This window comes from Lissotriton helveticus, chromosome 10 (genome assembly GCF_964261635.1).
Source record: "Lissotriton helveticus chromosome 10, aLisHel1.1, whole genome shotgun sequence".
Taxonomy (NCBI): Eukaryota; Metazoa; Chordata; class Amphibia; order Caudata; family Salamandridae; genus Lissotriton; species Lissotriton helveticus.
Window position 1 is genome coordinate 1,103,192,175 of NC_136071.1, and position 14,581 is coordinate 1,103,206,755.

General features: G+C 43.9%; 1 protein-coding gene across 2 annotated transcripts in view; it reads right to left on the reverse strand.

The window, feature by feature from the left end:
* Positions 1-5,446: 5,446 nt before the first annotated feature.
* Positions 5,447-14,581, reverse strand: part of NPHP3 (nephrocystin 3) — a 405,841-nt gene continuing 396,706 nt past the window's right edge. The window contains exon 28 of one of the 2 annotated variants that reach the window (XM_078663854.1): positions 5,447-7,845. In XM_078663854.1, coding sequence (XP_078519980.1) covers positions 7,665-7,845 — 181 coding nt within the window. In that variant the 3' untranslated portion in view covers positions 5,447-7,664. The remainder of the gene's footprint in view (positions 7,846-14,581) is intronic. The other variant, XM_078663855.1, reaches the window with a different exon arrangement.

Genomic DNA, 14,581 nt, shown 5'->3' on the forward strand with positions numbered 1-14,581 from the left:
TGCGGGGGCGCAAGTTATACTAAGCTGAACTAACTATAACGGGGGAATTTAATACAGCTGGATGTAACATTCATAACAACATATCAAACAAGGGTTGGGCATGTAACAACAAGAATAGGGGGCTTTGTGTTGTCAATTCAAATTACAAAAAATAGGGTCTAAGTATACAACAGTTTTAAAGCAAGCCAGAAACACTTGCTGGGGTATTAATTATTTTGGAAGTGAGATTAGTAGGCTGGCTGTTGTGGCATCACTCTTACAATAGCAAACTAGTGATGTATGCTGATTGGCCACTAACCAGAGAGTTGAAGCATATTATGAATTGAGATGCTCAGGCTAAATTAGAATTTGGTTTTGAAAAACATTGTGAAAATACATGCAAATATGAAAAAATTCCAAAGATAATTGGGTCAATTGGTTGCTTTATTAAAAAAACAAAAATAAAAAATAAACTGCTTAAACATATTGAATACAATTGTAAACATTATCAATGTCGTTATGTTTATAACATTTCAGAAACCCCTTTTAAATGTGTTTTGTTGCTCCCCATAAAACATCAGGAAATTGAAAAGTACCCTGTAAACACCTACTACAATTCCTACATTTAAAGGAGTGTCATGTTTTCTTCTTGCAAGTCATCATACTTGGGTTTATAAAATGGTACCAAAAATGCATTCCTATACATTTTTAATATGTGCTTAGCAAAAGTCAATTTTGGAGAGTTCACAAATTTGCATTTGAGCTCCTGGACGTCAAGGTTAAAGTGGAATATTCCTGGATTTGTTTTTGGTGGGTATATGTTAATCACGTTTGGGGATTGTTTTTAATTCAAAACGCTTTATTGAGTTTACACAGTAGAGTAAAAAACAAAACATATAAAATATTAGAGGGAAAAGAAAAATAATTCATAACAGAAAAAAGTTCCAAGCAGACACTGTAATTGTAATTCCTATTTATAAAGCGCACTGTGACCCTACTGGTATCCTGGCGCTAGAAACGTGGGTTCTACCGAACTAGGAGTGGTGGAGGAAAGAGGAATAAATTAGAATGAGAAGATCAGAAACTTATGCTCTAGGATAGAGCGATGTTTTCAACTTCTTCCCGAACTGTAGCAATTTCTCCATCAGCCTGAGTTCAATTGGGAGTTTATTCCAGGCCCGTCCCGCTGCAATACTAAATGCCCTTCCTTCTGATTTAACTCTTAAATCAAGACACTCTCACCAGCTTGGCTGAAGAGGAGTGGAGGTTGCGCGAAGGAGTATACCATTCGAATCTATCCTGCAAGGGTATGGGCCCAAGGCCATGCAAGGCTTTAAAAACTACGCAAAGCACTTTAAACTGTATCCTCTGCAGAACCGGGAGCCAATGGAGTTCAGAGAGGGCCTGAGAGGCAGATGAGCAATGTGGTCTTATTAGGGCTAGCTTGGCTGCCATAGTCTGGATTCTCTGTAATTTCCTAATAAAGTATTTAGGGGACTCCAGGAGCAAGGCATTACAATAATCCAGACGGCTCAAGATTATGCTCCTTACTACCAGCGCTCTCGCCTGTGGAGGTAGCAATAGAAGAATCTTCCTAAGTATTCTAATCAGAGAAAAACAGCTCCAGACAGTTTTGTTCATTTGGGACTCCAGACTTAGCTTCCAATCAAAGCTAACCCCTAGATTACGCACTGACTTGGACGGTATTAAAGGAGTAGCCACGGGGATAGGCCAAAAACTGGTTGGAAGTACAAGGGGGATTTTTCCAGCTGCACAACATAAGATCTCAGTCTTATCCCCGTTGAATTGTAAGTAGTTATTTTTTAGCCACTGTGTAACATCCTGCATACACGCATGGAATTTGTCCAGTGCAGTTGATTGGTGTCCCTCTAATGATAGGATCAGCTGTGTGTCATCAGCATAATTCACCAAGTCAATATTGTGTGACTTGATTACACCAATCAGCGGCCTCATGTAAATGTTAAACAAGATAGGGCTGATCGCCGAACCCTGAGGAACACCATACTTGACATCCATAAACTCTGATTGATAAGGGGGAAGGGCTACTGCCTGATGCCTATTAGTCAGGTAGGATTAGAACCATTCAAGTGCCCTTCCTTTCACTCCAACTCCAGCAAGCCTGGCAAGCAGGACCTCGTGATTGACCGTATCGAATGCGGCAGACAGGTCCAGCAAAATCACAATTGCTGACTGTCCTCTGTATGCCCACATTCGAAGATTGTCCAGAACGGTCACAAGGGCAGTTTCCGTCCCATGTCCTGGGCGGAAACCAAATTGCACATCCTCCAGTAAACTGCAGCTGTTATCTCAACAACATGCTCATGTAACATAGTCAAAATAAAATGAGTATTCTTTGAAATGGTGGCCTAATTTTGGCATCAGGTGGTTCCATTGTTACAGAGATTAGTAACAGCGCCAGCTGAAAAACGCATATGCCAGACATGAATAACACCAAAATAGTGGGTAAGTATAGCCCGGGAGGAGAGAGAAACAGAAACAAGGATTCCAAGGAGAAACAGGCAGGTGTTGTTATTAGATCATTAACATAAATTATTGTTTTGTCTAACACAAAAGTGAGTTCTGAAGCAAGAAGGGTTTATTCAGATACTGTAGTGGTGTAAGGAGAGAAGAGCATACAACAAAGTGCATTCAAAGCTTATCAATCTGTTTTCTTGTTCAGACATGGGACAGGCATGCTCTGATTGGCAACAGAAAATTCTTATAATCCACTATTGTTGGACATTTAGAAATCAATTTGCAAGGAATGTATCTTAATATCTCCCATATGTTATAGTATATAGTTTTATAGTGCGCGTTTCTACCCAACAGGGTCTCCTATCGCTGAGAAGGACAACAAACAAAGCACGGACAGGATAAGGAGTATATACTGACTGAAAAGGAAAGTCTTTGAATTCTTGTGCAAGGCTAACAATGAGTGGCACATCCTAAATTCCATTGGAAGAGAGTTCCAAAGCTCTGAGCCCAAGTAAAAAAAGGAGCGACCTCTCATATGAGTAAGATGGAATCTAGGCACAGAAAAAAGAAAAAGGCTAGCTGATCTCAGCTGACAAGATGGTGCATAAGGTTTGACCAGACTTTGTATGTAGGGAGGCGCCGAACCAGGTTTGGCCCGGAACATGTAACATAAGGCCTTAAATTTGATGCGTTTGTTCACCTTAAGCCAATGAAGTTTATGAAGCAAAGGTGAAACTGAAGCATGTTGAGGTAAATGGAAAAGGAGGTGTGCTGCCACATTTTATACGCGCTGCAATTGACTGAAGCTTTATCAGCTCCCAGGTACAATACATTTTAATAATCTAATCTGGAAATCACTACTGCCTGCATTACCGTTCTCTGGGCTTCAGGAGGTATGAACCAGAGAATTTTCTTAAGCCACTTGAGAACCGCAAAGCAAGTTGCAGTGACCACAGACACCTGAGCTTTAAGGGAGAGGTTATCAATAGTAAAACCCAGGTTTTTAACTTTGGGGACCGGAGCAGGTAAAGGTCCCAGAGTGTCAGGCCAGTGGTTAATTCCTCATAGTTCAGTGTTGTTTCCTAGAACAAGGACCTTAGTTTTAGTATATTCAACTTCAAGGCATTTCTGGTCATCCACAGTGAGATGTTACTCAAACCTAACTGGAGCAAGGAAGGGCCCTGATTTGGAGCAGCTGAGAGAGTTAAAGATGATCTGGTTATCATCTGCTTAGGAAATAATAGTCAGTCCTGACTTTTCAGAAATATCCACGAGAGGGCTTAATATTAAACGCTGCAGCACTCCCGAAGATAGTGCAAGAGGATTTGACCTTGAGGTATGAGATAAAAACTTGAAACAAGCAATCATTTAAAATATTCAGAATTCTGTAAATGTGTTTCAAATTAAATAGACACTGTCTCCAAACATACAGCAACGGACACTGATCCTTCTCTACCAAAATTAATAAAAAGAATAATTAGACCAGACCATGTAGTATCAAGACTTATTCTCAGGTCCACTTATCATCCTCTAAACTTTCAAAGATTTAAAATAAATGATAAACAGAGCTGATTGATGATAATTCTAAAAAAACATTGAGTTCACTGATTCCTGTGAACAACAGGTGCAACATGATCCACTTTATTGATACACAATGCATTGACTTTAAAGGGAAGAAAGGCTGAGCTGACACTATTCCAATTAGAAAACATGACCAGGCATCTGTAGCAAGCTTTTAACTCACAGACCCAAAATAATGATGTCAGTGTGTTCCTTTTTCAATAGAGCTCTCCTCCTTGGTGCTCTTTTACATATTTTCAGTGGAAAAGTGCCTCAACACTTAGTATATTCATTTGGAGAAACCCATGATTAAAATGAGTGTAAGATGTTCTGTTGTGAGCAAATAAATGCCCAATAAGTGTTTAGGGTGGAACTTTCTCTTTAAAGCTAAAAGCAAAAGGCAGTTTGTGGTGCATTCTTGTTGTAGTCTCAAGTCCCCTAGGGATCACCATTTGAGCTGCCTGAAATGGACACTTCTATGTAGGTTGTGTTTTCTGATGGATTTCAGAGCTACATTGGCTCTCGTGTCAAAATCCATTATGGGTTGCCTTATCTGTTTTGGGTATTTTTCCAGAAAAGTCCCAGTATATTCGGTTTGTTTTACTTGCTAAAAGGGCGTAAATCGGGATATATACCAGAACTACAGTAATTTAACTCTCCTTGCCCTGTAGCACACATGTGCTATAAGTAGACATGGGAAAATATTCACCATGTCATGCTGTCATATTCGTAAAATATAAATTAATTTAATGCTATGATTAGAAACACCCACGAAAGCGGACGTTAGATCAGGGGCAAAACACAAGCCCCTGCAGCGCAGAGGGACCCTCATTCAGTCTAAGGTAAATGAATATATGTGAGATATAGTAGACGCCAGGGCTCCTCAAAAGATCCTGCATGGGGGCCATCATTCTTTTGCATTACGCCACTGGGTTAGACGAGACCTTGACTAACTTGATCTTATAGACGGTAAGGTTCACTCCCACCAAGGAGATTAATTTTCACATCCCACTTTTTAGTTATTTTTCCAAACTTTACCAGCCTTTACCAAGACACTTAATTTCATTTAGATTCATATACAGGTCCATATCATTAAAGGGGTTCCCTATACAGAGTACCAGTCACGCTGTCATTAGTTAAATTGGTCTATGTATACATTATTCCTTTCATTAGAAAATATTTTATTTATATATTGGGACCTCCTATTAATAGGACAAATCCTGAATAAGTAGAAATCATTTGAGGTTATGTGGAACTGCAATTTGATTAAGAGATTCAGTATATGTTGGGGGAGAGTTTGATTTGTTTATTTGTTTTCTTAAGGCTCTTATATGTAAGGATTTGCAGAGCTTTTGGTGAAAGAGGATATTTCTGATAAATTTGTCTTACTCAGATTGCACTGGAGTGGCAATTTTTTTTTTCATTTGCTTTCTGCATTTTAGGTCTGGCTAGAGACAGATGTATCTGTGACTAGTATCTAGTGTACATACAACATAGCATTTCAAACGAAATTTTCTTGAATAACTGTTTACAATTCAATGCTTTTGGAGCTATACACGTCGGGTAGATTTGTTGCGACAAGAAGGGGTACACATATGTTCCCATCTATTAAGCTGGGACAAGGAGTTACCGGGTGACCAAACATGCAATAAGACTGGGCATTTATTAGCAATCGGAAAGACACAACTGAAAGGAAATCAAACATAGCTAGGTATTCAACAAAGATCTGAAACCCTTTGAAAGTATCAAGCATAGAGCGTGGCATAAATCTTTCCTTGCTTTCACTCATTCCCAATGAGAGAGCACTACTGATGTGTAGGACTCACAAAAGCAGGAGGATTTTAGGTTGAATTTTTTTTGTTGTTCCTCCATCACACTCCTGTATGTGTATTGTTTCACAATTTAAACTTAATGTTTTTGTTAATTGTTTTGTTTTACTCAAATAGATTTTCAGTAGTCAAAGATTACATGTAAATGAAGATTTTTTTGTACATAGTATGATCAGCATGGTGTATAGTGGCAGATGAAAAATTAATACCTTGTTTGCAAAGGAGTGTTTCAGATAGAACAGGGAGGAATACCATGGACCAGGCAGACAGGAACTAGCAAAGTCAATCCGGAAATCCAAAACTATATTCAGTTTTTCATTACCAAGATTACATAACTGTATAGTAAAGACTGCTTCAGGGGAACACCTTTTTGGAAGCCCTTAAGGGTTCTAGCTCCGTATTAGATCTGTTTTTCAGGAACCAAACCGTACAAAAGACTACACTTTCCAATATGTGATTCTTTAAAACTAATGGATACATACCACAAACATAGCACTGAACCTTGTTTGATGAGAAGTAAAAACTGCAGAAAGACTGTTGGTAGTGTATGTAGAGTAGACTAAACTATATTGCCGGGTCTGCTGGCTCAGTGGACTAATGCATCCACTGCAGGAGCCTGTGTTCGACCTCATGGTCAGAGGTTCAAATACCGGCAGGTCCACTCAGCCTTTCATCCACCTGAGGTCGATAAAATGAGTACCATTGAGTTGGGTAGCAATAAACATGTTATTCAGCACCAAGATGCCCCATCAGGGGTGAACGTGCTCTTTACAAATGCACATGTTATTTCCATAGGCAAAAAGAAATGCATTTGTTTGAAAGCTATTGGACAATTAAAAAACACACACATAGTTTGTATGATACCACATCACTCTTTGCACATAGATGAAGACATCACTCCGTGTACGTTCACATCGAGTCTTGGAGGTATTGTACCACATCCCCCTTACAACATACAGAACTAATAGAGGGATGGAATATTCCAATAAAAGTGGGTGCTGCTAGCTCTCACTGGAAACACAAGGAGTAACAAATCACCCTAAGAGACATCAAGAACAATATCAAAACACTAGACAACTTCCATTCATGATGTCTATCCAAAAACGCCGCCTGAGACCAACCTAAATATCAAAGACAAATTAATAGTATCTCACAATGAGGGATTATCAGCGATTCTCATATTACTGGATTTGTCAGCAGCATTTGATCCTTCGAGTTTAACCCAAGCTGCTGGCATATTGCACAGGGCCCGTCGAATAATTTCTTCTGCTTCCAATCATTTAGAGCAGCCCCTGAAGCCTTTAATTAGCCATACCCCATTTTTCATTAGTACCCCAGTTTTCACACTTTGATTTCAACATCAGAGTCGAATCTAAATGCTGCTGACTGGACAGAATTTCTGATGTAGAATGAATGTCAAATTTATGGACAAAACAATGACCTATACTCCCAAAATACCATCTAGTATTGCTTTTGACCCTCAAATACAGGTCATCTCAGTTGGTGCCATAACCAGAGCCCATACACTAGACATGATGTTCAACGAAACAATGGGGTCAACTGCAAGAAAGTAGGTATCAAAAGTAAATAGGTAGACAGGAGTTAACCTACAATACAGATTATGTTTTTGATTTAATACTGATCAACAAGGATTTTGTTTAGTAACATTTGGTCCATTAAGTTTAAAGTGCACAAAACAAGGAAAAATGATGGTACTTCAAGAAAGCTAAAGCCAACTCTCCTATGGATGAGGCCTTCATACGATCCATGTGTCCACTTCATACGATCCATGTGTCCATGTCACCTGTGTCCTGGATTAGCAAGCAGATTAGGAGACAAAGCGTTCTTTAAACTCATTGTATCGCCACTTGAAGAGTGGCGAGAGGGAGCTTTCCCTCCGACGACAGATGTCTCAGCTTCTTTAATTTCCATGGCTCGTTTGTACAACTCTGCAGCCTTTTCAAAATCCCCACCTTCATAGCTGTGGATTAAAACAGGCAAAAGGGATTAGAAAGGGGAATTATTTTGTTTGTTTGTTACAAAATAGCATTTCTCATAAAGTTTTAAATTAAAGGGAAAGTCCAACAAAATAGTGCTTTGGACCACCTACATGAGCAAGACTCAGGAGTGACATGGTAAGTCAGCAAAAGCCTAGGCAGTTGGTGGCTACAATCTAGTTTATAACCTCATTCCTTGCTTCGGATTCCATGTGCTGCTGTAGATGCGACTGTGCCCAGATGCTCTGGCATTATTTAATGTTTGGCAGACTGCCTACTCCATTAAGATGTATTGAGAGTGCCAGAAGCTATAATGCACTTCTACAGTGAACTGGGCATCCGCCTCAATGTAGCTGCTCAAAGGCAATAACTACTTACAGTAGAAAAGTGATGACTCAATACATGCGGCCACAATTTACAGACAGTGAATAAGGCATGCAATGGAGCATATTTAAATGAATGCTGCTTCAAAAATGAAATGAATCACTAGCTTTGTAGGTCTTTTGACTGTTTCCATTAAATGATCAGTCATTACCAGAAAGGGGAGCTTTATGGCAGCAAGTTAACTTTTTGGACAACACAGTTCATCACATGGAAGCAGGAATCTTTCTATATGTTAATACACATTATGACCTATAGCTATCTTGAACTTTACTTACATTAAACTTCATCCATGGTTTGGCAACAGTTGCTAGCTGCTTATTAGTGTGTTTGATTTCATACGACAATTTCCACATTTGTTAAGTATATTTCCAAAAATACTCATTCATATGAAGGAGCAAGAGGGCAATAATATAAGTTTTGGGGTTAATGGGTAATGGTGTCAGAATGTCTTCTAATTTCTGCCATGTGTAGAAGGATAATGAAAGCCACCTCAAAGTTCCATGGCATTAGGAATGATGCACAAATCATTACCAGGACAACACAACATAGAAAACCTACAATGCTTCTCTGAAAACCTACTTATGGGGTAAACTGAACACATTGCTTCCTTAGGCACACAAATACTGGGGCTACACGACATTGACAGAAGGTGGTAGAAAATATGAGAAGCTATCTGAGAGGGCACTGACAGTAATATCACAGATTAAGGCATTAGTTAAAGCAATAGTTAACATATGTGTTGGACACCAACCGTAATAATTCTCAATGTGCAGCCAAGTTGCCTTGACTCTAAATTACTTTCATATGAAAAGGTAGAGGTTGTATAATTTCTTGGACTATTGCCGAATTATCATTTTAGCAGTAGATCTCGGCAGAAAGTGCCTTGTTTCTAGATTGATATAAAATGTCTTGGGAATTGGGTGATCCAGCTTGTGTTGGGGAGGGGGGGGGAGGCTTGGAGGATATTGTGGGTGGGCGATAATTTTATGGACTATTCTCATGTTGAATGCTGCAGTTGATTATATATATTAAGCTCTTTTAATCGTCAAGCAATTAACTGATTTAATTCAGGCTTCCTGTTGGTCAATTGGTAATTAGCAATAGTATAGCCATTTCTGATGCTTCTATATCCCCTGTACCCTTTGAACGTGATGGCTTTTATACACATGTTGTGCCTCAAGCCTATGTTAGGCCACACAAAACTACTCCCTTAATTGGGGATGAGTTAAATCAAACATAGTGCAGGGCCGCATATCTGAGGAGCAGGAATCCCACAAGAGCATAGCATTAGGCATTCCTGCATTGGTTACCTGTGACCTAAAACTGTTAGACTAGGAATTTGATAACGCATCTTAATTTATAAACCTAAAATGGGTGCCGTGCTAGTAATGCTCATGTTCAGGCAGGGATGTGGGGTAGTGGGAACAGCATCATAATATTGAGTTTAGGACTAATACTTTTGCTGCGTTTGCCAGTTTCTTTGTCCAAATTAGGCAGACAGTGGTCACAATCAACAAACTCTTATCCTTAGCATTAGTAAGAGCGGAATACTTTCTGACCAACCATATTCCTTGAGTGAAGAACATTTCTAATTATTGGCCGCCCATTTTCCTTGTGTAGGGAATATTTCTAATGACTTTAGGAGGCTAACCTTTTTAATATACAAGTTATTTTTCTTGCTTTAAATTCTGTTAAATCTTGCTCACTGACGTGCTGATCACATTTCTAACCTACTTATGACCGAAGATCACATCTCCTGGTGAAGATGAGACCTTTGCGAACTTAGGTGATACCTTGGAGAATTTTCATATATTTTTGGCTTATCAGAAAATTATTTTTTCTGCTGCTTACTTTCCATCCATCCCCATCGAGAATAATACTAGAAAGCAACATGGATGGTATAATTTGAGGTGCTTTAGGCCTTGAATGAGCTAAAGATCTGAAAACAGATCTCTCTAAGAGTCTGAGATACCCGAAGGAGGTAGTATTGGAGAGAAAGGGCATAGAAGTGTAAGACAACAGAAAAAGTCTAATCTAGGCGTTAAATCAAGGACAGAACTAGAGGTTATCTCTTTCAACAGTGCACTATGTACTTCCTGTACACCTGTAGCGGCGAGTAGAGCGGTCTCAGTGCTGTGGTTGTGGCGGAATCCCAATTGGGAGGGGTTGAGGATGGAGTTCTCTTCAATGAATTTCGTTAGTCGGGTGTTGATAGTCTTCTCTGTGACTTTCGCTGCTAAGGGGAGGAGGGAGATGGGGCAGTAGTTCTTCAGGTCTTCGAGTAGGGGCCTGACTTCTGCACGTTTCCAGTCGTCAGGGAAAGTGCCGATTTCAAAAGGTGGCATTGATGGGGCGTCGTAGTTCTGGTGCGATGCGGGCGGCGGATCTGTGGAAGATGTGCAGGGAGGCAGGGCAGTGTGGGGGCCCCAAAGTAGCTTTCTTTCATGGTTGATGCGTTGTCTTTGGTGGTGACTGAGGTCCAGGAGGAGATGGTGGGCTGTCTGGCGTTACTGGTGGAGGGAGTGGTTTCAGAGTCAGGTATCTTGTCATTGAAGCTGTCGTAGAGGCTCTTGATTTTCAGATGGAAGTAGGTGCCAAGCTTGCTGCAAATGTCCTGGGAGAGGGTGATGTCCGTGGTTTTGCTGAGGTGTTTGGTGTATTCCTCGATGTTGCTGAAGAATTCCTTTGAGTTGCTGGAGTTGGCGCGGATCTTGTTCTGGATGAAGGTCCTTTTGGTGGATCTGATGCATTGGTGGTATTCTGTCATGGCGTTCTTGTAGGCGGTGCGGTCTTCCGAGGATTCGCTGTTTCTCCAGTTCTTCTAGAGACATCTGCAGATGTGTCTGGATTCTTGGAGGTCGGCGGTGAACCAGGTGGCGTTTATGGGGCGCTGTCTGAAGGCGTTATGCAGGGGCGTGTGCTCGTATGCACAATTGGTGAACCATCTATGAAGTTCTTTGGCTGTGAGGTTGGCATCAGTTGAGGTGGAGGGGGCAATGTGATTGAGGGTGGAGTTGATCTGCTCCTCGTTGACCTTGCTCAAGTACCTTCACGGGATGGGGTTCCGGTTTGGGGGTTTGTTGAAGTGGAAGTGTACGCGGTGGTTGTCCATTCAGGGCGGTTGCGTCGTGTGGCTGAAGTGGATGTAGTTACCTCCTGCAAAGATGAGGTCGAGGATGTGTCCTGCCTTGTGGGTGGGGGTGGTGACGAGTTGTTTCCGTCCGAGGTTGGCAAGGTTGTCCAGGAGGGTGACGGAGTTGGGGGTCGATGAGGTTGTCCAGGTGGAAGTTGAGGTCGCCGATGAGTATGTAGTCCATGGAGGCAATGGCGTGGGACGCGATGAGGTCAGCAATGGTAGCGGTGAGCACGGTTCAAGGCCCAGGAGGCCTGTAGGCAAGGGTGCTACATAGGGGTGTTCTGGGACTGGTCTGGATCTGGAAATGGAAGTGTTCAATGGTGGGCAAGCTAATGTTCGAGCTGGAGGGAGCTCTTGTGTGCGAAGGCAAGTCCTCTTACTGGGTGGTTGGGGCGGTCCTTCCTCTGGATCTTGTATCCATCAGGGATGGCAGTGGGGATGTCGGGGGCAGAGGTGGAGTTGGTCCACGTTTCTGTGAGGAAGGCAACATCTGGCAAGATGGTGTAGATCTCTACAGTGTGTCGGTGCAGGGAGCGCACATTGAGAAGGATGCACCTCAAGGCTTCGGGGGTGCTGTCGTCCAGTGGGGGGGGCAGCATCCTTGGGGGCACAGAGGGTGGTTTGGTGGGGAAACATCCTTTACAACGCAACTGTTACAACGCACTACCATTACGACGCAACCATTACGACGCTACCATTACAACGCAAGCCATTACAACGACTTGCGCTGGGGGGCGCTCTAGGATAGGGAATAATTTTAATTTACTATCCAACACCTTCCCTACTATCCACGGAGACTGGAGTTGGAATAGTAAATTAAACTATTCACTATCCAGCCCCCCCCAACGCAAGTCGTTGTAATGACTTGCGTTGTAAAACTTGCGTCGTAAAGGCATGCGTTGTAATAGCATGCGTTGTAACGTCATACATCCGTTTGGTGGCAGTGAAGGCAGGAGAGCCGGCTGTGGGTGGTGTTCAGCTTGGACAGCTAGCAGTTGTTGTTCCTTCCGGGGTTGAGTGCGAGGAGGGCAGCTGAGTCGTAGAGGTGGGTGGTCGGAGATCCAGGGTCTCTGGCGCTGGTCGCGGTCGGGCACAGACGGGCTTGCATTTGGTGTGCCCTAGGCATGCTAGCAGCGCGGCTGACAATAAATAGGGAATGGGGAGGGAAGTGCAGCTGGGAGGCGGAGAGTGGGAATCGGCAGGGGCGAGGGGCCGTGGGGAGCAGCAGCAGGACAAAAAGAGCGGCGAAACAGATAGCAGGCACAACAATGCAAAAGATAGACAGAGACAAAACGGGCACAACACGCAGACAGACAACAGAGGAACAGCAGAAGAGCAAGGCTCTCCCACTGGACCACCAGGGATGAGGCGAAGGCAGGAGCCAGAGGGGGGAGTCGGGCCTCAAACACCTACCTGGGTAGAGGTGTCGGGGACAGCGGCAGGCGACACAACAGCCGAGCTGCTGGGGCGGAGAGCGGGACTCTGGCCAGGACTCACTGAGGATCTCGATCAGGGGACTTGGGAAGGTTGAATCCGAGCACCCTTGATTTTCAGCTTGTCCATCGATCCAGTGGCGTAACGAAAATTGAGGGGGCCCCCCTGAAAAGTACACGAAGGGGGCCCCCTCCCCAGACCACCACCAACCACTTTTGCAGAGAGGTCCCCTGGAGCTTGAGGGCCCACCCTGCACTGAGGGGGCTGTGGGGGCTTATTTTACGCCACTGTGAAGATGCCAGAAATGCCTTTTATTTAAGTTATGGAGCTATCTCATTAGAAAAACAAGAGACCTACAACTTCGTGCCATAAGACATTCACTTTAACACCAGGTAAAAAACAGAACAAATTTATTTTGCACTGACATAGCAACAATAATTAGCCCATAGTGAGCTTATTCTATTTTGACCACAGCACTAAAATATAAAAACGTTCTCATGTGCCCCAGCGGTGAGGTCAGTGGGACTGGCAGGCTTCTGTGCCCATGGAGGTCTGTGGGACTGGCAGGTTTCTGTGCCCAAGGAGGTCAGTAGGACTGGCAGGTTTCTCTGCCTGGGGAGGTCTGTGGGTCTGGCAGGTTTGTCAGCCTGGAGATGTCTGTGGGGATGGCAGATTCTGTGCCTGTGGAGGGCTGTTTGGCTGGCAGGTTTCTGTGCTTTGGGAGGTCTGTGGGGCTGCAGGTTTCTGTGCCCCTGGAGGTCTGTGGGACTGGCGGGTTTCTCTGCCTAGGGAGGTGTGTGGGACTGGCGGGTTTCTCTGCCTGGGGAGGTTTGTGGAACTGGCAGGTTTGTCAGCCTGGAGATGTCTGTGGGGATGGCAGATTCTGTGCCTGTGGCGGTCTGTGTGGCTGGCAGGTTTCTGTGCTTGGGGAGGTCTGTGGGACTGGCAGGTTTCTGTACCCCTGGAGGTCTGTGGGACTGGCAGGTTTCTGTGCTTGGGGAGGTCTGTGGGGCTGGCAGGTTTCTGTGCCTGGAGAGGACTGTGGGACTGACAGGTTTCTGTACCCAGAGAGGTCTGTGGGGCTGGCAGATTTCTGTGCCTGGAGAGGTCTGTGGGGCTGGCGGGTTTCTGTGCTTGGGGAGGTCTGTGGGGCTGGCGGGTTTCTGTGCTTGGGGAGGTCTGTGGGGCTGGCAGGTTTCTATGCCCGGGGAGGTCTGTGGGACTAGCAGGTTTCTGTGCCCGGGGAGGTCTGTGGAACTAGCAAGTTTGTGTGCCTGGGGAAATCTGTGGGACTGGCTGGATTCTCTGCCCAAGGAGGTCTGTGGGACTGGCAGGTTTCTGTCTCTGGGGAGGTCTGGGGGCTGGCAGGTTTCTCTGCCTGGAGTGGTTTGTGGGACTGGCAGGGTTCTCTGCCTGGGGGAGGTCTGTGGGACTGGCATGTTTCTGTGCTTGGGGAGGTCTGTGGGGCTGGCATGTTTCTGTGCTTGGGGAGGTCTGTGGGGCTGGCATGTTTCTGTGCCTGGGAGGTCTGTGGGGCTGGCTGGTTTCTCTGCTTTGGGAGGTCAGTGAGGCTTGCAGGTTTCTGTGCCCAGAGAGGTCTGTGGGGCTGGCAGGTTTCTGTGCCTGGAGAGGTCTGTGGGGCTGGCAGGTATCTCTGCTTGGAGAGGTCTGTGGAGTTGGCAGGTTTCTGGGGCAGGATGCTGGGTGATCTTGTCACACCCACAGAGTCAGGGATTTGGAGACATTTATGGACTAGAAACATTGAT